The sequence below is a fragment of the Chanos chanos genome, chromosome 6, assembly GCF_902362185.1.
Source record: "Chanos chanos chromosome 6, fChaCha1.1, whole genome shotgun sequence".
In the NCBI taxonomy this organism is placed as follows: Eukaryota; Metazoa; Chordata; class Actinopteri; order Gonorynchiformes; family Chanidae; genus Chanos; species Chanos chanos.
Genome location: NC_044500.1, coordinates 35,196,001 through 35,219,831, shown reverse-complemented (window position 1 = coordinate 35,219,831; position 23,831 = coordinate 35,196,001). Strand labels below are relative to the sequence as shown.

General features: G+C 40.8%; 1 protein-coding gene across 1 annotated transcript; it reads left to right on the top strand.

The window, feature by feature from the left end:
- The first annotated feature begins 6,479 nt into the window (after window positions 1-6,479).
- myh7ba (myosin, heavy chain 7B, cardiac muscle, beta a) lies at window positions 6,480-23,363 on the top strand. Its single transcript, XM_030778299.1, has 42 exons — window positions 6,480-6,579; window positions 6,877-6,980; window positions 7,259-7,402; window positions 7,842-7,998; window positions 8,243-8,270; window positions 8,634-8,729; window positions 9,884-9,905; window positions 9,988-10,080; window positions 10,343-10,406; window positions 10,515-10,613; window positions 10,776-10,879; window positions 11,114-11,252; window positions 11,481-11,599; window positions 11,970-12,119; window positions 12,230-12,400; window positions 12,677-12,856; window positions 13,046-13,178; window positions 13,271-13,347; window positions 13,745-13,832; window positions 13,979-14,096; window positions 14,433-14,556; window positions 14,652-14,788; window positions 15,796-16,051; window positions 16,356-16,598; window positions 16,815-16,991; window positions 17,156-17,301; window positions 17,414-17,504; window positions 17,629-18,018; window positions 18,224-18,350; window positions 18,647-18,765; window positions 18,979-19,175; window positions 19,453-19,802; window positions 19,964-20,088; window positions 20,173-20,288; window positions 20,428-20,620; window positions 20,913-21,116; window positions 21,496-21,621; window positions 21,792-21,962; window positions 22,317-22,421; window positions 22,771-22,866; window positions 22,993-23,127; window positions 23,352-23,363. Exons 1-42 carry the CDS (start codon window positions 6,480-6,482, stop codon window positions 23,361-23,363), a joined length of 5,826 nt encoding a protein of 1,941 aa, XP_030634159.1.
- Window positions 23,364-23,831: the final 468 nt, after the last annotated feature.

The window sequence follows — 23,831 nt, the reverse complement described above, 5'->3', positions numbered from 1 at the left end:
AATGTATAAATACCCTTTTACCCACAACTACTATGGCGTTCAGGAAAGAACAAGGATCCCCCTGCTGGTGGATGTTAGGTATAGCTACTGAGTTGAAAGACAACAGTGCAGCTGTACAGAACAGTACAGAAGTACAACAGAGAAGAGCCAAAACTGCTGTCTCAGACTTGTGGTTCCTGACCAGCTGTTTGGAGCCTTTTTCTGGAGCCATGAGTTGGCAAAAAGAGAATTAAAAATGTTTATCCAGGGCCAGTGACATCACAGACGTCCTGCTTCTCATCCTGGCCCTGACTTTACCTTAACCCTTTAAAAGACCTTAAACATCTTAAAACCGTAAAAAAGAGACACTATAAATGGATCAAACAACTAGACTGGAGTTATGGGCCAATGACAATGACAAAAATGACAGATTTACAGTATCTACGGTATTAGAAACCATTTTTTGATTAACTGTATAATTCCCAGTGTCTTTAGCAAATAAATTAAAAGTGGTTGAGACAAGGCAATAAAGACAATAAAAATGATCTTTCAATGAAAAGGTGACAGCAAATAAATTGTTCAATCAGTTCACCCCTTCTTGTTCTGTCTCCTCCCTAATGATCATGTTTCTGTGCCAAGTAAAATTCTATGTTTTAGGTTGTTCACTTCTGTATCATGGCTTTTAAATCATTGCATCTCTACCTATGTGTAAAATATTGCAAGCCAGTCTACTGTCCCCTAGCCAACTTTCTGACCTGACACATTTGAACTTTTATTGTTTAATCTTCTTCTTCATCTTCTTCTTCTTCTTCTTCTTCTTCTTCTTCTTCTTCTTCTTCTTCTTCCCCTTCTTCTTCTTCCTCTTCTTCTTTTTCTTTCACTTAACTTGCAGGAATGATGAAACAAACCATTTGTGTTTGTTTGTCTTTCTGTGACTGGAGACTCTCAGCTAGATCTGGATGACAGTAGGTCAGATGAGGCCCAGCAGAGGGCAACAGAATACACTCACTAACTCTCTCTTTCTCTCTTTCCCTCTCTTTCTCTGATAATTGATTAAGATGAGCATTTGCTTATATTTTTTAAACTAAATGGAGGAAAAATAACATAAAGGAGCAAAGATGTGGGCACTCAGTCTACAAAACTAAAGCATTAACTCTTAGGCATCACTTGCAAGACTTAGTTGTAGACTTGAGTTTTCCAACTGAAATTATGCTGGCATGGAGTTGTTAATTTGTTGAGACTTATTCCATTTGACACAGAACATCTCTTATGTAGGTTTACACTTTCAAGAGGGTCTATCTTATGCCAGCGTTAACAGTAGGGACAGATGGGTCTGAGTGACGCAGCTCAAGTGGCTGGCACCCTGCCAGGAGGTAGCACTTCTCAGGATGCCTTGCGGATCACACTATTAGCCCACAATGTTGGAGCTTGTACAGGCCGAGGACTCTTCTCCAAATGCCCCTCCTGTCACTTTCAGCTCAGGAACCCTCTTCTGGTTTTCAGGTCTGGCAGGATGGATTTTGGCAACCCACAGGCTTTTCCTAGATATTGATTGGCAATAGGTCAGGACTTTGGTGCCCTCTTGCTCACCGGTGACATAATGAATAGGGACATATTTCAGTTAGCGTTTGTTCTTCACCTTTTAAGGGCTATATTCATTCATTTCCTCATAAAAATAAATTTAATTTTGAAAGTCATAAAAAGGAAAAATATATATATGAAAGGATTTGATCCATGATTCATATTAAGGTTTGTGAATCTAAACCTAAATATATACCAACGTACCAAACACAACAAGCAAACAATCCAACATAAACCCAAATGCAATAAACGGTGAGTCTTAAGGTAGAGCTTACATGAAGCATATTTGATCGGCTGAAAAAATGGGTAATAACGAGGCTTTGACAGATTACTACTGTTTAACTGTATTATAGAAATTGCTGGAGTAGGCAATGCGTATATGTCTTATCTGAAGAAAACCCCATTGTGCATTCGTATTAAACACATATCACTCCACATGTGCGACAAAAGATCAGACACTGACTTAGAGTGTAGATTTACATGCGCAGAATAAGTCAGTGAAACAAAATGATCTGAGCCAGTAGTCATCAAAGTCAAACCATGGTTAACCGAGAGGCTTTCAGATCCCTGGCTGGTTTTGAACCCTAAACAGAGGCATGGTGTGAGCCAGCCGTATCCAGGATCGGCTGTTTGTCTGTATTTGAGCAGTTGCCGTGGGAGACAGGTGCCAAGGTCCCCTGAGAGCATGGAGCAGCAGGAGGGTGGGGGAAGAATAAACTGTCTTAGGAGTTGGGTGAACCCCCCGCATTCCATGTCATTTTAAGGCCTAACACTGGCCTGCTGGAATGTAACTCTGTCCTAAGGCTTTAATATCTAAATATTCAGAAAATCGCTGCAGTAGGCCATGTGTAGACAGTATAACCCCTGGTTAAAGGCCCCAAAGGGTCCACAGAATTAAGGTCATCTGTGTGTTGCACATTGGTAGATGACACAACAGATGAGGTGAACATATTCTCTGGGCTTATCATTGTGGAAAATGATGCTAACTACTCTCTGACAAAGAGATCAAACAAGGTCAGTAAAAATACCCTTTTCCACTAAGCTGATGCACAAAACCACAAAGAATCCAAAACAGCAATCTCCACAAACCTTGACTGGTTCAAATTGTGTTTGTGCTAGAAAACTGATGCGTATCCTCACTAAATAATGGACTGAAACAAGGGTTTTAGTGATATCCAAGAGTGCGACTGGTTGTCTGCGTTGGTTTAGATAAAGCCACGTGCCTGTGGCAGCAGATGAAATGAAGGGGTAGAGGTATGCCTCAACACGCTGGAAATAGAAAGACAGCTGAGGGTACTGGAACTCTTAACAGGGCCAAAGGCCGTGACTTAACACAATGAAAGACAGTCCATTGTCTGGAACCACAGGGGTAACCGCAGGGTCCTCTCGCCATAACCCCATAGCTAAAAGACCGACTGGCCAGTGTCACTTCTGTCTGTGTGTGCTAGTGCTAAGCTAGATGGGGCAATGAGTGAGATTACAGAATAACTGAGGCATTAGCTGGCATCTGCTGAACATGCTTCCATGTCTTCTGTTGGATGATCTGATGACCTAAGTCTACACAGTTGCTGCAAGGTTTTGAGAAGCATCGCACAATGATTAGCCAACGACAAAAAGTTCAAATGATGATGGAGTAGAGTCATGATGCAAGGGGATGCCTCAGTATTGTCTGGGGGAGGATTTTAATTGATAGTGTTGTTCTAGCTTTGAGTTGTTACTGAAACAATGGAAAGCATCTTTTATTGTTCTGTTACCACTTAGACCGAGTGATGAATTAACAGCATCTTTTGATTAAACTGAACGTTTGCATATAATATTCTAGTCAGTTCAGTGCCTGTATGTAGGCTTGTAAATCTCAGCCTGCCTCCGCTTCAGTGTCTAAGCCTGCTGGCATTTGGTGCACGATGATCTAAAACAACTGTGACCCAACTGCAATCCCACAGTTGATTCCAGGAATCCCAGTTTTGACTGGGTGATCCAAAACTCTCTCTTTATTTCATTCAATGAGATCAGCCAACATTTTGATCAATAAAGTAATAGATCAAGCATGTCCATAAACACTGTCAAAAGAAATAGCCTTCCCTTGATCCTTGAATAGTTTGAACGTATTCCCGATCCGATGATGTAGTCTGTAATATCCCTTTTGGAAAGTAATGAACCAACAAATGTGAAACTGTTCATACCCTGCACACATATCTGGTAAATTTCAAAGTATAAAATATATGTTTTTAATGGTCAATATTTGCAGTTTTTCAACTGCCGGGACTCAGCGTCTCACTTTTTTTTTTATCAACGCATTGACCTTTTTTAACCAGACAACAAGTGAGTCTGTACATAACACAGACTCCACTCTTCTGAAGTGCTCTAGGTCCCAGAATAGCTCTAGACAGGCCTTCTATATCTAACTTATGCTCAAGAAAGTTTCAGTCATCAATGTAACACTTCACTCTTTGCCAAGAGATAGCTGTGGTGCCATCAACAAAGATCAGTTGCAGCATTTCTGTTTACTCTGCTAAATAGCTCTGAGATACGATCTACACAGGAACACACAGGAACCGTATTAAGAGGGTGAGTATGCTCATGTTGTTAAACAAATGTGTTTCTCTGTGTTTGGACAAGCTCAGTCATGAATATAACACTTTCCATTTCCCCCCCCCCCCTTTTTTTTTGGCAAAGATGTTTTTTACTCATTGTTTTGCCACATCATTTCAACATTCAGTTCAGTGTAGCTGGGCTCTATGTCTTTAACAATAGACCTCTCTAACAGCAAAGCTCTCTTTCAGGAATGCTGGCCTTTGGCATTGATGTGGGGGTGTATTCTTGTCTATTTTGGGACACTATGAGCCCCCTCCCTAACATCCACACTCTTACCCCTTCCACATACAAGGACACTGATCTCAAGGTCAAATCCTCAGGGGCCTCAGTGTAAAAAGAGGAACTCCACCACTCCATGGTCAATTACTGCACTGACACTATGGTGGAAATGTGGCACTAGCTGCTGGAATAATAAGCTGAATATAGTCCTGTTCTATTAACACTTTATCTGGAAAGTTCTCAGTGGCGCCTGCCATTTTGAACATCAACAGTTCATGTCTGTTGTGAAGTGAAGTGCCAAGGCAGCTAATGAGGCCAGTTAGCAGCCATTTCAGCAAACACGGAGCAAATCTTTCAAATCATGTACACAATCCCACATTATCTAATTTTATGCAATTTAAACATTTCTGCCAGTGTAATCATTACTTTCTAATTCTAAGGACTGTTTCAATCCCTAGAGTGATACATTTAGAATGATTGATTTTTAACACACTGCCAATGTCTGGAAGCTTTTTTTAAGTAATATATTTCTCTGTCTTCCTCACCTATCCCATCCTGGGTCCATTTCCAACTAAGTGAGATATCTCCTTTGAAGCAAAATTGGGATGCCCTCTGGACACTCCCACTCCCTGTATGATCTTTTTTTCTCTCTCAAAATCAGAGCATCCACCAAACATCCAGCTCTTTTCTGAAACGCAAGACCTTCCTCACAGTCCACGGTCATTAAGGGCAATGTGTTTCTCCTAATATTATGATATATTTTTAGACCCCTATTTAATGTCAAGCATAAGGGCACTGAAATAATCTCGTCTAGGGTTGCACTTACTGTGACCACACACACAATGGCAGACCTCCCTGTTGGCGTTTACAACAAAGGATGCCGCAAACAAGCAATTAGAGTAAGAGAGAAGACTGAACACATGGCCATTATGTTCACCCAATACCTAGCTGTATGTTGAAGAGAGAATTGTTGACGAGTTCTTGGAGAGATGTTAAAGGGGCCCTGGTAAGAGTGTTGCTTGTCGGCGCTGAGTAGGTCTCACTAATGTGCCCCCAGTAGGAAGGACCAGTTGGAATCACCACACACTTCAAGCCTGGGACAATGTAAATATATCTTTCATGTTCGACAGAGTGAAATTATAATACGACAAAATATAAAATAACGAAATATATTATACACAAAAACAGATAATGGGCTAAATATAAATACAATTCACAACACAAAAGTTCTCTGACTAATTTAATGAGCAGTGAGGCACAAAGCTGCACTATTCAAAGTATCTGAATAATTATGCACAAATGATCAAAACTCCTGTAAAGTTAACGGTTGGACAGTGATTCAATAGTTGTCAATGACACGATTAGTGCCATAAATTCGGTTCTTTTGACAGCATTACTTTCTCCCCTCCCATCCACTTAGCGTACATAACATAATACCGTTATAAAAATAACCTGCTTAGGTTTGTGCAAAGATAAAAATGCAGCTTGCCTTTTGTGTCAATTGAGACACACGGCCGGCACCAATAGGCGGTGGAGGAGGTGACATATGATAATTTCTGACATCTCTCCCCTGACCATGACCTTGATGGAGACAATAAAAGGAGCAACTCCGTTCCGGTCCCTCCACCCATTCCGTGCGCGTAAAGGTTAGTTTCTAAATTCTTTATTCATAAAGCCGTAACTTACAAACGGATATGTTAGCAGAACAGTTTGGTGCGCTTTTATATGCTAGCCTACACGTTGCTGATATCTTCATCCACTCAACCGCTGAAAAAAACGTTCTTCAGTTTTTTATGACATAATATTTACTTTCTGATCATAACAACTTTGAAGAGCAACTTTCATCTTTCTGGAGTAAACACTACTGATTTCATTTTTTTTTTAAATCCCAGCGACACACGTGTGAAGTTTGAATTTTGAATGACCTTAACCATTAACCCATCTGTTTTTCTTTCCCAAATCAGTCCCCGATGCATTTGTTTTGTTTCGTTTTGGCTAATTGATTTTGACATTAAGAGGAAAACATATTTGTTTTCTGCCAAGGTATTTGCAACGTGAACGTTCACTGGAACTTCGATGCGTAATCGGGCTGTGGATTTACCACCATGTCCCGCTTAATGGAGATGAAGGAGTTTGGGGAGGCTGCGCGCTTTCTGCGCAAGACTGACATCGAACTGCTGTCCGTGCATACTGTGGCGCCTGACGGTACTGATACTCATGTATTTTTTCGAGCTGTCGTTGGTTTTAGAATTCTAAGCAAATCGTGCAACTGCAGTCGTTAAACTGAATGGTTATTTTTTGTAGTGATTGTAACACGTGCTTTTGGGTCACGCTCATCTGGACCATACTCAGACATGCAGTTTCCATGAAAAAGTATAGTATGCGGTCAGCAGTTGTAAACTCTTCCAGAGAAGTGACAAAAAACAACCATCATATGAAGAAACCAGAATGCGCAATTACGCACCAGTGACGGACGCCTTTTCTTTTGATACGTTTGCACAGGTAAAAAACGAGTCTGGATACCTGATGACAAGGAGGCTTACATCGAGGTTGAGATCAAGGAAACCAGCGGCGACAAAGTCATCGTTGAAACTAAGGATGGGAAAGTAAGACTGAGAGTGGCTTTCCACAAAACACAGCTTACTTGAAGCTGCACTGATTATTTATTCTGTGCATCAATCGAGACTTTAAATGGGCCCGCGTCAGTTCAGCTGTAAAATCCCAATATGTGGAAACAGTTATTGCGTTTTACAAGTTTGAGAAGTTTTAACTTCTCTTCCAAATGTATTGGGCTACTCTAGAACGCATGATAATAAAATATACTTTATTAACCGCGCTGTTCATTCTTCTATCAATCTCCCTTTCTCTGTCTTGAAAATTATAGTCCCGTACTGTTAAGGAAGGTGACATTCAACAAATGAATCCACCGAAGTTCGACATGATTGAAGACATGGCTATGCTCACGCACCTGAATGAAGCTTCCGTGCTGTACAATCTGCGGAGGCGCTACAGCAACTGGATGATCTATGTTAGTACCATCACAGCAAAGCAAAGAATGGAACTGCCCTTTCTCACTAATCTATGTCGGCACAAATAACCTAAAGAGACATTAAATATAGTGAGGTTTATTCATGGAACATCACAGAATGAATAATATATTTATTGCCTGTCTTTGCCAAGGGGTAAAATCGTATAAATTCTCCAGAGATGTGTCCTGGATAAACGTTAATGGTACATTTATGTTTATCAGCCCACATATGAAGCCCATTTTAATAGATGTTTTAGGGAGGGGATAAAAGAACAGGTGGTAATTTTACTAGAGTGCTTTGGGCTATATAACTATAACTGAAACTAACTCCTTTTAGGCTGTGGTGCTGATACTTTGGTTCTGTCACAACATGAACATGATTTAATCATTTGTGCATTACAGAATTAATGAAATGTTGGTTTCTCTTTTTTATTTGCAGACCTACTCTGGGCTTTTCTGTGTCACAGTGAATCCATACAAATGGCTCCCTGTGTATACAGCTCCCGTGGTAGCTGCCTACAAAGGCAAGCGCCGCTCCGAGGCCCCACCACACATTTACTCCATTGCCGACAATGCCTACAATGACATGCTGCGCAGTGAGTATCCGCTCTGAAGTTCATGCCTTCCTTCATGCAAGTCTTACAGTCATTAACCGAAGACTGAATTATTTGAATGTGATATTCCGTTAAAAGTGTTTTGAAATCTGTGTTGTTGGAGAGCTATCATGACAGCCTCTGTTAGAACATTTAAAATATTTTAAAACATTGTATTTTTTAATATGCAGAGGTCAGATTTGTTCAGCGTCTAATGTATATATCCTATGATGTTTTTCTCACACAGATCGAGAGAATCAATCCATGCTTATTACGTAAGTGTGGGCCCCTTTTTTTCTTTGATAGTTTTTAATTTGAGAAAGAGTTGTAATACAAATGCATGTCTCCAATGTGACAGTGCATTGACATTTTTTTTAAAAGTACTAAATACAGCCACTTTGTATTTAGAGATATTAATGCAATTTTTTTTTACAGAACATGCATTAATATTTGACATTTATAAAATGGATTTCAATTTTTGACAACATAAATTTCTTTTTGTGGACAAGGTCTTTGATTTTCAACATTTTTTTGTGGACATTTGTCTTGATTTATAGCACTTTTTTGGATGGTGAAGTGTGGGTCTTTTGAGTCCTCTGGTCTGTATGTTTTTTCTATATGTCACATATTTTTCCTAGTGGAGAATCCGGTGCTGGCAAAACTGTCAACACGAAACGTGTAATTCAGTATTTTGCCATAGTAGCGGCCCTGGGTGAAGCAGCTGCTAAAAAAGGAGTAAGACCAGAAGTTTTTCTTTTTCTTGAATTTTTTTTTTCGACTTTTTCTCCCTTCATTTTGCAGCTTCATTCTTTTTTATCTTCTTTTTTTTAGACTTTTCCCATTTCAAAATTTTCTTTCTCTTCATTGCAGTATTAAACCAGCTGCTACTTTATAATAGATGTCCATCTTAATTTTGTAACAACCACACACACAGAATGTATTTTTTCACTTCTGTTTAGGTGTACATTTGGCATTATTGAAGATAAGCTTACATATTTACTGCAGTGTAGTGAACAGAGAATAAATAGTGGCCAAATGTGCACCTACAGAGAAGTTACGTCATATGTACTGGAGTAGCTACTATACAGATGATGCAATAATGTCGAAGGATATCTAATGTAAAGTAGTGCCAAACCCTACTGATAATCATCAGTGTGAAATCTGAAACCCAGCCCTTGTCTTTTGGGGTTTCTGCTGTTATTTGCTTTTTTTTTTTTGAGGCTTGACTTTTCATATTCCACACATTCCCTCTCATTTTTTGAATCAATTTTTGTGCTTTCTCACTTTCCCTTTTTCATTTTTGTTTTCAGCTCTTGTTCAAAACAATGTGTCATTAACATCTGAAATTACTTTTTTTTGGTTTCAAGTTGATATTGTTTTCATTTTGACCTTGTTCCCAATGGTTTTATTTAAATTTTCACTCCATCATTCCTTAAACTCCATTGTGTCTATGTACTAGTGGCTTTGGTCATCATGAGATATAAGTGTGGACTAACAAAGCTAGATATGATATTTCATTGCCTTAGAGAGAAATGTTCCTTGTGGTGTTCCCTTGGTCACCCTTGCCATCCACCCATATAGTAAATTCACTCTCAGAGTGTTTATTTGCATGCACTAATGAGTATTTAACAATAGATAAACACTATCAGAGTTAACATAACACTGGTGAATTTGCTGTACAGGGCATATGTATGTACGGTAAAGACTATTATCACAGTTTCTGAATTAAAATTTTCATGGTGTAGAGTATATCTGATATCCAGGATATGGCTCTGTTGATGTTCCATCACCCCAGAGAAGGCTCATGAATGTACAGTACTTTATTCTATAACCAATTCCAGAATTTTTTTCATGGTAGCACTAACATTAACAATGATTTGTAATTCTTGGGTCCTGGTGCTAAAACAGGGGTAAGTCAATTTCATACAGAGGGTAGTTGACAAACAAACAATTGCATCCATATTACTTCACTATACAATGTGTCCTTCTCAGGGCACCCTAGAGGACCAGATTATTGAAGCTAATCCTGCTATGGAGGCTTTTGGCAATGCTAAAACAGTGAGGAACGACAACTCGTCCCGCTTTGTAAGTATCTGCAAGATATGTGACACAAGTTGTAAAAATGTAAATATTTGATTGACCGATAGAGGGCAGCATGCATATTTATGGTAACTGTAGTTCAACAACTGCTCTGGAAAGGAGATTCTAGAGACAGTAAGCACAACAGATCTTTTAACTACTGATATTTTGAACTGGGCTAATATTCTGATACAGGGTTAGTTGTATCAGGCAGTCAGCTTGTTTTGTTCAATGTTTTTTTGAGTTTATAAGTCCTCCTTTTCAACAGGGTAAGTTTATCAGGATCCACTTTGGGCCTACAGGGAAGCTTGCTTCTGCTGATATTGACATATGTAAGTAAAAAGCAGTAGGTGTTAGGATCAAATTTTTAAATTCCAGACCAAACAGATCATTCTGTTGGCTTGTCCAGAATAAATCTGAAACATTTCCTGCAATTCTAGATCTTTTGGAAAAATCCAGAGTTATATTTCAGCAACCTGGGGAGCGAAGCTACCACATCTACTATCAGATCATGTCTCAGAAAAAACCTGAACTTCTAGGTATGTTATCTGGTAACTTCTTTAATCAGATTATTACAATCACTCCACAGCAATATACACTTCACCATTAACCAGAGCCATCCAACAATGCAATACATGTCATTTTCAGTGAACAGACCCCAAATGTCATCCATACCATCTAATGCTTTGCCTATCTTACAGATATGCTTCTGGTCTCCACAAACCCATATGACTATCACTTCTGCTCTCAAGGAGTGACCACAGTGGAAAGTATGGATGATGGGGATGAACTCCTGGCAACTGATGTAAGATCTGCTCACATGACTGACACATTAAACCCTAGAACTGAAACCAAAGCCCTGACAAGCCACAGTTGTCTGCTGTCTCTAAGCACATGTCTGAGACTGAGCTGGGAACAGTGACGTCATCGTTTAGTGGAGCCATTCTAATATTATGATCTAATGATGGGATCTTAATTTTGAGCCCCCCTAGTACTGAATAAGACCTAACCTAAAAATAATGATTCTGTTTTTAATCAGCGTGCCATGGACATCCTTGGCTTCAGTCCTGATGAGAAGTACGGCTGCTATAAAATAGTAGGCGCCATCATGCACTTTGGGAACATGAAGTTCAAGCAGAAGCCGCGTGAGGAGCAGGCTGAGGCAGATGGCACTGAAAGTAAGTATGAAACTGTAGGAAGGCTGCGAAAGCCTCTTTTAGAATGAGAGAGATTCTGCCTGGTGTGGAAAATTGCAAAATTATCTCAGCTCTGCATCAAAGCACAGTGACTCAAATCCCACATATGAGTCATCATAAATCAATTACTATATTATTTTGCTTTCCAGCTTGTGTGAGCAGAATTACTGTTTTCTCTGTCTTATTTGGTTTGTGTCTCTTCTCGTCTAGGTGCTGATAAGGCCTCTTATCTAATGGGAGTCAGCTCAGCTGACCTCATCAAAGGGCTCCTGCATCCACGAGTGAAGGTGGGCAACGAGTATGTCGTGAAGGGACAGAATGTTGAGCAGGTGAGGATGCCACAGCGGCCAGTCACCTCATTTGTCAGAAATAATTCGGTTCAAATGATTATGAATACTTTCTTTGCCTATGCAATGTGTTTATGCATAGAGAAGCAAGCACATGCAGGGTTGAGAAATAGACTTTTTAATCAATCTCTGCTGACAGCTTGGCTGATTACGATGAGTATAACATAAATCCTCTGCTGAGCCATGATTTGATGATCTGATGAGACACCAGGGGCACTACCTAATTTTGAATCAGTCTGATCTCCAGGCAACTGTGCGAATCCATGTTAATGACAGCCGTGGTATCTGTGTTCTCTGTATGTGTCTTTGTCTGTATGTGTGTGTTGTGTGGCTGTGTACTTGGGCTATATAGGTAAACTATGCGGTTGGAGCCCTGGCCAAAGCCACTTACGACCGCATGTTCAAATGGCTGGTAGGACGCATCAATAAAACCCTCTATACAGTCTTACCTCGCCAGTTCTTCATTGGAGTGCTGGACATCGCTGGCTTTGAAATCTTTGACGTAAGTCTTTTTTGTGTGTGATTTGAGAAAATGTGTGTTAGATTTAAATCACCATCGATTCTTTTAATGTTGTGTCTTTCTCTGATTGTGTCCCATCTGCTTTTCCCCAGCTAAATAGCTTTGAACAGCTCTGCATCAACTTCACTAATGAGAAACTGCAACAGTTTTTCAACCATCACATGTTCATCTTAGAGCAAGAGGAGTATAAGAGGGAAGGCATAGAGTGGACATTCATTGACTTTGGTCTTGACCTTCAGGCCTGTATTGATCTCATTGAAAAGGTACAAAATGCATACGTTACAATATCTGTGCTGAAAAGTTTGCATCAAATTTCTCAGAATAGAATATGAGATTACCTTGATTTTAGTAAATTTGAAAAGATCATTAATGTTATGAAAAAACTAGTCATTTCCGAAATCAAAGTTTCTTGCTTCATTTGAACTATTAGATGAATTGGTATGTATTTGGTCTCTTTGATTTTTTTTTTTTTTTGCATTTCCATGTTGCATATGATAATGATTGTTCATATATAAAACTCTCCATCTTACACCTCCAAGCCACTGGGAATCATGTCCATTCTTGAAGAGGAATGCATGTTCCCAAAGGCCACAGACCAAACTTTCAAGGCCAAGCTGTATGACAATCATGCTGGCAAGTCACCAAACTTCCAAAAGCCGCGGCCTGACAAAAAGCGGAAGTATGAGACTCATTTTGAGTTAGTGCACTATGCTGGAGTGGTGAGTATTTAATAAAGAAAGGGATCTTAAATGATTCCAGATGATTACATTTTTCTCATTAGCGTCAACATTAAAACTGTATTGATGTTATATATTCTAGATCTGTTTGATTTGTACAGACAAAGCTTCTGACAAGTTGAACGTGTTCTTTGAGATACCTTAAATGCTGATCTGCGTCTGTTCTTTCAGGTACCGTATAACATCCTTGGCTGGTTGGACAAAAACAAAGACCCCCTGAATGAGACGGTGGTGGCCTGCTTCCAAAAATCAGCTAATAAGCTCTTAGCTTCCCTTTATGAGAATTATGTCGGCTCTGACTCAGGTACATTAGAGTAGACTCAGGAATCTGTGACCTCTAGGGAGTGCCTAAGGGATATGGGCATGAATGAAAACGATAATTTGGTCTCTTTTCAGCCTCCGAACATAAAGCTGGTGGCAAGGAGAAGAGGAAGAAGGCAGCGTCTTTCCAGACTGTGTCACAGCTGCACAAGGTGAGACTGTTCCTTGTGTTTCAACCTTAACAATCTTTTGTCTTCAGAATACTTTTACAGTGTTTAAAATAAGTTGGAGAAATGTCATAGTACCTCAGTGTAACTGTTATTGTTGGTGGCACATATCAGTCCAACACCATAAGAGGGAGACAGTTAAGACTTGCAGTGATGTTTAGAGAAATGAATACATGAACATCACTTTAAGTCTGTGCTGACTCCCCTCTTTTGTGCTGCTAATCGTTGTTCCAGCAAAGGCCAGGTAAGTTTCATAGAGTTTGTCTTCTCTAAAGAATATGTTGTTGTCAGTTCAGCAACACTTTCCCAATTCGTGCTTTAATATACAGTACTTGCTGTTACTGACAGCGTCTCTTCGTTCTGTCCATTTATCTGACTGCAGGAAAATCTGAACAAGCTCATGACAAACCTGCGCAGCACTCAGCCTCACTTTGTCAGATGCATTATCCCCAATGAGACCAAGACTCCAGGTACACCAGAGCAATAGCCACATCCCAAAACAGTCATGATGTTACAACAAGAATTAACACATTGAGCGAGGCTTAACAGAATGCTGTGCTGAGCGCCATGCTGTGTGCTTTGCGTGCATGTCTAAAATTTATTCTGATCTCTGTAGGGACCATGGATGCCTTCCTGGTGCTGCATCAGTTGCGCTGTAACGGTGTGCTGGAAGGCATCCGTATCTGCCGAAAAGGCTTTCCTAACCGCATCCTCTATGCAGAGTTCAGACAAAGGTCAGCAAAGCATTTACAATTTAGGTCTAAAGAGTCTATGAGTCATAGACAGATATACTTAATGTTTACTGGACAATGAATTAAAATCACAAATCAACAAGGGGAAAAAGGTAGGGTTTTTTGTATGAGGTGCTTTTATAATCACATTTTAATCTCAGTTTTGTTCAGGATCTGCAGATAGAAATAGATATCTTTTTTGTTAAGTATGAAAAAAAAGTCATTGAAGTTTCTAGAATATGAAAACTGCTTGTGTTTTTTGAAGAATGAATTAAAAAACAAACAAACAAACAAAGCTGAACAGAAAAAAAAGATGTATGTTTCCTTTCTCCCTAACAGGTATCGTATCCTGAACCCCCAAGCCATTCCTGATGACACGTTTGTGGACAGCAGAAAAGCTGCTGAGAAGCTTCTGGCATCATTGGACATCGACCACAACCAATATAGATTTGGTCACACTAAGGTTATGACTATTCCACACTTAATTATACACGTCAACCTGGAAGCATTTGTGTTGTGTTCCGAGCCAAAATGTCTGCGTGTTCTTCTATTTTGTAGGTGTTTTTCAAGACTGGTCTGTTGGGTCAGTTGGAGGAGATGAGAGATGAGCGACTGGCTAAAATCCTCACGATGCTGCAGGCCGTAAGCCGCGGCAAGATCATGAGGATGGAGCTCCAACGCATGATGGAGAGGAAGTAAGACATGAACCTTTGATTATCACTGATGCTGTGAACAGGGTAGCTCAGTACAGTGGGTAGTAAAGTGTTTCCCACACCGGGTTCTGTACTGCTGAGTACATACTGGCACATATCTTATGGCAATAGCCCACTGATTGATTAGTAATAATGCCAATAATACCTATGTAATAAATGTATTTTAGCAGTGTAATACCTCAGTGCTTATGGAATATGAGACATACTGGAACATACTGGAGAACAAGAATATTTAAGGAGGGAGTGTTCAAACTTGCATTTGCTTTGTATGCATGTGGTCAGAAATGTCCTTTACACAATTCCACACACCTTCCACTCCCTCCCTATATTAGACAATACTGACGGTGTCTTAAAAGCCCAATGGTGATGTGTGTCATGTGACAGCTGCTTAGTTCCACCTAAAAATACAGATCAGCCCCTTTCTCACAGGCCTCTTCTGTCAAGGCGCCTGAACTTCTAAGTGACCACATACACAGCATATCTGACGCGTTGTAGAGGATTAAAGTAGTTGGTTTGACAGAGGACTTTAGTTTCTAAATAAACAGTATGTACCTCACCTTTGAGTGACCTGGGGTATAGAGTCATGATCGGTATTTGGTCAAGAGGTCTCCACCCACCACCACCGTTACAAAACACACACATACACACGCACTGCTGTAATACATAAGCTTTCACTCTGCCTGTACGGAAGAACTGTGACATGTAGCACATGACAGATCTGAAAATGGCCCGTGCAATAAGTGGGACTGACCCGGCCTTCATATTTAGTCATGGACAACAGCCAGGAACTTGTGTTTGAAGGTCACAATCCTATTTAAACCTTGTTTCATTTGATCACAATCAGGCATGCATTATATTTTAAGGGAGAAGTGTGCATGGGAGGAAAATTGCAATCATACATTAAATATGGATATATCAGTCACACTGGCAACAGTCTGAGAGATAATCTTCAGTCCCCAGTGTCACCTGTTGTTCCCTCTTCTCCTTAGAGAGGCTGTGATGATCATACAGTGGAACATTCGGGCCTTTAACGCAGTAAAGCACTGGCCATGGATGAGGCTGTTCTTTAAGATTAAGCCCCTGCTGAAGAGTGCAGCTACAGAGAAAGAACTGGCTGCTTTGAAAGATGAGTTCCAAAAGTTGAAAGAGGCTCTGGAGAAGTCAGAGGCAAAACGTAAGGAGCTGGAGGAAAAGCAGGTCACTCTGATCCAAGAGAAGAATGACCTCTCCTTGCAGCTTCAGGCCGTGAGTGTCTTTCGACGAGTGATTTTTTTTTTTTGCATAGAAAACTAAAAATGCTCCAAATAAAGTCAAAATACTCATCTTGGCGTCCCACGTGTTGATCTAACATGCTCGGTTTTGTAACTGAAGCCAAGCCTAGCACTTTGTTCTTCCTTGTTCTAAAGTGCTAAAGATCATTTAAAAAATGGAGATCTCAGGACTCCTTTTGTACATTTACTGTACAGGGGCTGCATGGTCAGTCTTTAACTTTTCTTGACATAGCTTTTTGCTGAAGTTAACCAGTTTTTAATTTTTTTTTTTCCTTCAGGAGCAAGATAATTTAGCGGACGCAGAGGATCGTTGTGATCTCCTCATCAAGACGAAGATCCAGCTGGAGGCCAAGGTTAAGGAGATTACTGAGCGGCTGGAGGATGAGGAAGAACTGAATGCCAATGTGCTCTCCAAGAAACGCAAGCTGGAAGATGAATGCACAGAGCTCAAGAAGGACATTGATGATTTGGAGATCACCCTGGCTAAAGTTGAAAAAGAAAAACATGCCACTGAGAACAAGGTGAGAGAAGAAAACCTCCAGTGCAAAGTCTGAAGATGAGCAAACATTCTTGTGAAGAGAGCAGTGTAAGACAGACTCAAGATGGTGATGACAAACAATAGTGAGGAGAAGATATTTAACACATTTGAATTTGCTGAAAAAGACAGATGTGTGATTCATTCATTCAACACACAGCTACATGTAAAATATTTAAGAAACTCTCTATCCCTAACTTAGGTGAAGAACCTGATTGATGAGATGGCAACTCTAGATGAGACCATCCTGAAGCTGACAAAGGAGAAGAAGGCCCTTCAAGAGAGCCACCAGTCAACGCTTGACGACCTGCAGGCAGAGGAAGACAAAGTTAACACTCTGACCAAGGCAAAGGCAAAGCTGGAGCAGCAAGTAGATGATGTAAGTGAGCCACCTGCAGTATTTCCATTGTTAACTTAACTGGTGCTTTATCTTCACTGTGTCTGCTATTGGTTCTTAAATAATGGCTAAATCCAATGCGCACAAAAATATGAGCTTAATTTATTTCTCGCAATATGTTAATGTCGCCCTTTCTGTCCTCTCAGTTGGAGGGCTCTTTGGAGCAGGAGAAAAAATTGCGTCTGGACCTGGAACGGGCCAAGCGTAAGTTAGAGGGGGATCTCAAGCTGTCCTTGGAGTCTGTCATGGACCTGGAGAATGACAAACAACAGCTGGAGGAGAAGCTTAAAAAGTGAGGACGTGTTGTGTTTAAGACAGTAGAACCTTTCAAATCTCTAACTTTGTTCTTCGTAATTGTATTTTATTGCATCTTAAAAGAATATATATGTTTTTACTTTTATCAGGAAAGACTTTGAGATGAATCAAATCAGCTCAAAGATCGAAGATGAGCAAGCCCTAGTCATTCAGCTTCAGAAGAAAATCAAGGAATTGCAGGTTTGGAATACCAGTGTTTTTGCAGCACGATATTCTGTTCATTTGACGCAATTCTTATTTCACATAAGCATGTCTCAAGACATATGTTTGATAGAATGATTTTTGATGATGCTGCATATCTCAGGCTCGTATTGAGGAGCTGGAGGAGGAGCTGGAGGCTGAACGAGCCACCAGAGCAAAGTTGGAGAAACAGCGGGGTGATGTGAGCAGAGAGCTGGAGGAGCTGAGTGAACGTCTTGAAGAGGCAGGAGGTGCCACCTCTGCCCAAATAGAGATGAACAAAAAACGGGAAGCAGACTTCCTGAAGCTTCGGCGTGACCTGGAGGAGGCCATGCTACACCATGAAGCCACAACTGCAGCATTGCGCAAGAAGCATGCTGATTCTGTGGCTGAGCTGGGGGAACAGATCGACAGCCTACAGCGAGTCAAACAGAAGCTGGAAAAGGAGCGCAGTGAAACCAAGATGGAAGTAGATGACCTGGCATCTACCTTGGAGCAGCTGGCCAAGAGCAAGGTATGACAACTGTGTAAGGGCACAAGTTATATCATCCTGCAGTGAGAACATGCAAACTAACATCTCGTACTCAGTTACATATATAATGTAAATTATTTGCATTTATCATCTAAAATAATGACTTGGTAATAAATAATGGCATATTGTCTAAGCTGCTATTTGATAGAATGTGTTTAAGGAGGCTCTGTTTTGTCTTGTCACGCAGGCTACAACTGAGAAGATGTGTCGGCTGTATGAAGATCAGTTGAGTGAGTCAAAGGCGAAAGCAGAGGAGCTCCAGAGGCAGCTCAGTGATACAAACATGCATAAAGCCCGAGCTCAGGCTGAGAGCGGTGAGTCAGATTCACCTGGATGAAGTAATTTGATTATTCTGTGCCACGTATTAAGCGTGGTTTATACAGCAGGCAGCATACTCTCAAAACCTCTAAAATTGATATCCTTCTGTTAGCAGAGCTAGCAAAACATAACAATTTCATTACTGAAGGGGTCACGTCACAGGCTATGTGCTTATGGATGTTGACAGAAGTATCAAAATGCATATTGTACAAGACAGTTCCAAATTCTCACCTTTCACTTTGGTTTCTGGCCTGTGTTGACTGTTTTGCCTCTCAATTGCTCCATGACACAGCGGAGCTGGGCCGTAAGTTGGAGGAGCGAGAGACTCTGGTTTCACAGCTGCAACGCACCAAGAACTCCTACAGCCAAACTATAGAGGAGCTCAAGAAGCAGTTGGATGAGGAGAATAAAGTAAGGGACAGTGTTGAGACCAACACTCAGTTTTGACTTAGACAAGGCCATATTAGCCAAGTTTGCTGAGGAAGTGTTTTAAAAAATGCATGTCCTTTTGCTATTAACTCATTCTTTCCAATCTCAGCAATTATTATCTGATAGCAAGGATTGGCTCAGTAGGTTTTTGTGATGAAAAACATAATGCTAAATCATTTTTGCTACTGCCCTCAGGCAAAAAGTGCATTGGCCCATGCCCTGCAGTCATCCAGGCATGACTGTGACCTGCTTAGAGAGCAGTATGAAGAAGAACAGGAGGCCAAATCTGAGCTACAGCGATCACTGTCCAAGGCCAATACTGAGGTTGCCCAGTGGAGGACTAAGTATGAGACTGATGCCATCCAGAGGACTGAGGAACTGGAGGAGGCAAAGTGAGTATGCCATATCATTTTTAGGTATTTGAACACATCGGGTATTAGTAGACGAGATATCATCTGTAATCAAATAAAAATCTTCAAACACCTTGGCTATGGTTCTCAGTTTTAAGTGAAATTTCCAAGGGAAAGCATCAGTACACATAAGGACGTGACTTAATAGATGTACTATTAAGAAATGGTAGTCTTGACAGCCATACGTATCTCAGTACCTCTTTTCAAACAAACAATCATGATGCCCTCCTGTGAAATAATGAAACCTTTTACGAAACAGAAAGAAACTGGCGACACGGCTTCAGGACGCTGAAGAGTCAGTAGAGGCATCAAATGCTAAGTGCTCTTCCCTTGAGAAGACCAAGCACCGTTTGCAAACCGAGATTGAAGACCTGGTTTTGGACCTTGAGCGAGCCAATGCTGCAGCTGCTGCCTTGGATAAGAAACAACGGAGCTTTGACAAGGTCCTGGCAGAGTGGAAGCAGAAGTATGAGGAGTGCCAGTCTGAGTTGGAAACATCACAGAAGGAATCCCGCTCCCTGAGTACAGAGCTCTTCAAACTCAAGAACTCTTATGAGGAGGCTCTGGACCACTTGGAAACAATGAAACGGGAGAACAAGAACCTCCAAGGTATGGTCTGCACACAGCTCCACCACTTGAATTAAACAATTCAACCAGTATTGTGTTAAAAAACAAAAAGATCCTAAAAAAATGTATTTGTCATTTGGTGTTATTATGTAAAGGTCATTACTGTGATCAGTGCTGATATGCTGATTATATTAACCCCATAGAGGAGATTACTGACTTGACAGACCAGATCAGTCAGGGAGGGAAGACAATCCATGAACTTGAGAAGATCAAAAAGGCCCTGGACATTGAGAAGAGTGAGATCCAGGCTGCGCTGGAAGAAGCTGAGGTAGATGTCGCTGCTTTGAAAAGATAACCTTGTACCATAAGGTAGGGTAGTGTGGTAGTCTAACTGAGTGACTACATGTTTCAGAGCACTCTGGAACACGAGGAGAGTAAAACACTGCGTATCCAGCTGGAGCTAAACCAGCTCAAAGCAGACATCGACAGGAAGCTGGCGGAGAAAGATGAGGAAGTTGACAACCTACGGTGAGTTGGACTCAGGACCATTGTTTCACCCATCATATCATTCATGAAAACAAAAGGTTTCAAGACTTTGGATCATAAATAGCACCAGACCAAATGTCTTTGACAACTAAATTCTGCCTCTCAATTTTCTGCTCATCAGCCGTAACCATCAGCGTGCTTTGGAGTCCATGCAGACCACACTTGATGCAGAGGCAAAGTCTCGCAACGAGGCCATTCGCTTGAAGAAGAAGATGGAAGGAGACCTGAATGAAATGGAGATTCAGCTCAACCATGCCAACCGACTGGCTTCTGAGTCCCAGAAAACAGTGCGCCACTTGCAGACCCAGATTAAAGTAAGTTCTAAACACTTACAGAGGACATCGAGACTTTGCAACAACCTTTCATATTAAGTTATTACTTGACTTCTCTAAGAGACTGAAACAAATGCCCTGAAAATAAAAATGTTTCTTTTACTGTTGTATGTGTTGTCAGATCACAGCCACATATGACCTCAAGCTCCACCCTTGTTCTTATTTCACTCTTGCCTTATTTCACTCTTGCCTTAAATATTATTTTAGAGGTAAACAGTGATGTTTTGCAAAATGAGACATTGACCTAACAGAAGCTGTGGTGTGTAAATGACAGGATCTCCAGCTGGAGTTGGATGAAACAGTGCACCAGAATGAGGATTTGAGAGAGCAGTCTGCAGTGACAGAGCGTAGGAACAACCTGCTGGCAGCAGAAGTGGAAGAGCTTAGGGGCTTGCTGGAGCAGAATGATCGTGCCCGCAAACTAGCTGAACATGAGCTCCTGGAAACTAGTGAGAGGGTCAACTTATTGCATTCACAGGTGAACATCAGCGACAGGAGCAAACAAGAGTTAACAAAGTGAAAATCACAATCACAGTCATGTTCATAACCACAACCATGACCAAGATCATAATCCTGATCAAAATCACAATCACAGTCATAATTGATTGTGATCATAATTGTAATCACAATCACGGTCATAATTACAATCATGACCATCATCGTAATCATACCTGCAGTCACAGTAATTACCATAATTATGCTTATAATCACAATAACAATCACAATGATAATCATAACCGCAATGATAATCATCACCATAACCAGGGGAAAACATAAGAATAGGGACATAACTCTTACGTGGGGATGTAAATGAGGTACAGAGACGACCACAACTTCTTCTGCATTCTCTCCCTCAGAACATGGCACTGGTGAGTCAGAAGAAGAAGCTTGAGGGTGATCTGTCCACGCTGTCCGGGGAGGTGGATGAGGCAGTGCAAGAGTGCCGCAATGCTGAGGAGAAGGCCAAGAAGGCCATCACTGATGTGAGCCCCATCATATCTACCCCTATTTCAGTGAAGCTGAGACTGTGCTACATGGATCTAATCATGTTAAATCAGTGGACCAGTTTTAATATCTGAGATCACATTCTCTGGCTTAGTAACGATTCCACTCTTGTATTCTTATGTCTTTATCCTTCACAATCTCCATACAGGCAGCCATGATGGCAGAGGAGCTGAAGAAAGAACAAGACACCTGTGCACATCTGGAACGCATGAAGAAGAACATGGAGCAGACCATCAAAGACCTCCAGTTACGTTTAGATGAGGCTGAGCAGGTTGCCCTCAAAGGGGGTAAAAAACAGATCCAGAAACTGGAGAGCAAGGTGAGAAGAGGCACACTTTAGGTGAATTTCCATGTATATGCCTGAGTATTTTACATGTCCATTAATGCAGTTCAAAGGAGTTGTGTTTTTGAGGTATATATTGCAGTACCACTGAAATGTATTTAAGCTAAATGAAGCTGCTTTTTCTAAATGTGGTACTTTTTCAGTTAATTAATTATGACCAAGGTAGGGTTTTCAAATGTCTTTGGTGGCATTTTTTAGCAGTGGATACTCCAAATAGACCTACAAACCAAACACATCATCGTGCAATGATAGACCACATTTACAATGAGATGAGAATATACTACATCGTGACTGCAGAGATGGTGTTATCTGTTTTTTTCTCTCTGACAGGTGAGAGAGTTGGAGAATGAGCTGGAGAGTGAGCAGAAGAAAAGCAACGAGTTCCAGAAAGGTGTCCGCAAGTATGAGAGAAGAATCAAAGAACTGACCTACCAGGTACCAACCCCCACGTTTCACCAGACCAGACACTGTATGCTTCTGTCTTTTGAAATTTTCTCTTATACTCATTTTATTTCAATTGTGTAAAAAAAAAACATCAATAAAGAGTGAGATGATGCTGTTACAGAATTATATTAAGAACTTTACTGGATAGTTCTTATTGTCTATTGAGATAATAAGCTATTGAGTACAGCTGTGTTAGACCTTGTTGTTCTACCAAAATGATCTTATCATCTCTGTGCCTATAAAAATTTCCATATTTTATAGAAATGTATTTGTCCTTGAGTTGCTTTACGTAGCAGTCAGTCAGATCATGTATCCCCCCCCCCCCTTGCTGTCTCTGCAGACTGAAGAAGACAGGAAGAACACGGTCCGCCTGCAGGAGCTCATTGACAAGCTGCAGTCCAAGGTGAAGTCCTACAAGAGGCAGACTGAGGAAGCGGTGAGTCGCATATTACATTAAAAACACACACCACTGAATACTCTTCCTACACACCAGTACATGCCTCGATATCAATGCCCATTTGGCGGGTTGAATCTCTAACCAGCTGTGTGGTGTCCATTTCAGGAGGAGCAGGCCAATACCAACCTGACCAAGTACAGGAAGGTCCAGCATGAGCTGGATGATGCAGAAGAGAGAGCAGAGATGGCTGAGACTCAGGTCAACAAGCTACGCGTCCGCACCAGAGAGCAAGGCAATAAGGCAAGGCACAATACAAAACCTTTCCTTCTACTGACTCTGCATGAAGAGCAGAATGTGGCTTCATGTGGTCTCTTTTTGACAACTAATTGCGCTAGATTTTTTTTTTTTTTACTCTCATAAAAAACTATTCATAGCTGGATGAAACATGACCAAATGTATCATAGAACCACAGACAAAAGATGTTAGTGTTTTCATGGGTGTTTTTTTTCTCTCTCACATTGCAGCTTGCAGAGTGACCGGAAAAGATGGTTACTATTACTATGAAGACACGGTCCCACCGCTGCAACAGTTGTGTGTGACTGTGAAATAAATTATGTTTCATGCCAAACACTTCAAGGCTTTTTCTTCTTTTAGAAGCACAACGTTTCATCTTTGCAGTCACACAATGAAACCACAGTATTATGTATAGCCTGAGTAGTAAGAACGGTGTACATTTTGGAGCAAATTGTTTACGTGTTCACATCTTTGCAGAGCAAACCTTATTGAGTGCTGTACCCTTCAAATCTAATCATACTTGTAAAGAATCACATACATGAGCCTTTCTCCTTTCTTTGTTACAACCTACTATGGGCTTGTTTATGTTTTTCTGATAAGATCAGTCCTTAGTGCCAGCCAGCCAGTTGTTAAGTGAAAAACTTAAAAACACTCAAGCTTGTTGACATGGTTAATCAAACAGACAGACAATATTTAAGGAGTGAGAATTT

Excerpts from the sequence above, each read along its gene's own strand:
- myh7ba (XM_030778299.1), top strand. The coding sequence starts at position 6,480 with ATGTCCCGCTTAATGGAGATGAAGGAGTTTGGGGAGGCTGCGCGCTTT. Across the intron at positions 18,351-18,646 it reads CCGAGCTCAGGCTGAGAGCG|CGGAGCTGGGCCGTAAGTTG; the intron begins GTGAGTCAGATT and ends TCCATGACACAG. Across the intron at positions 20,621-20,912 it reads ACTTGCAGACCCAGATTAAA|GATCTCCAGCTGGAGTTGGA; the intron begins GTAAGTTCTAAA and ends TGTAAATGACAG.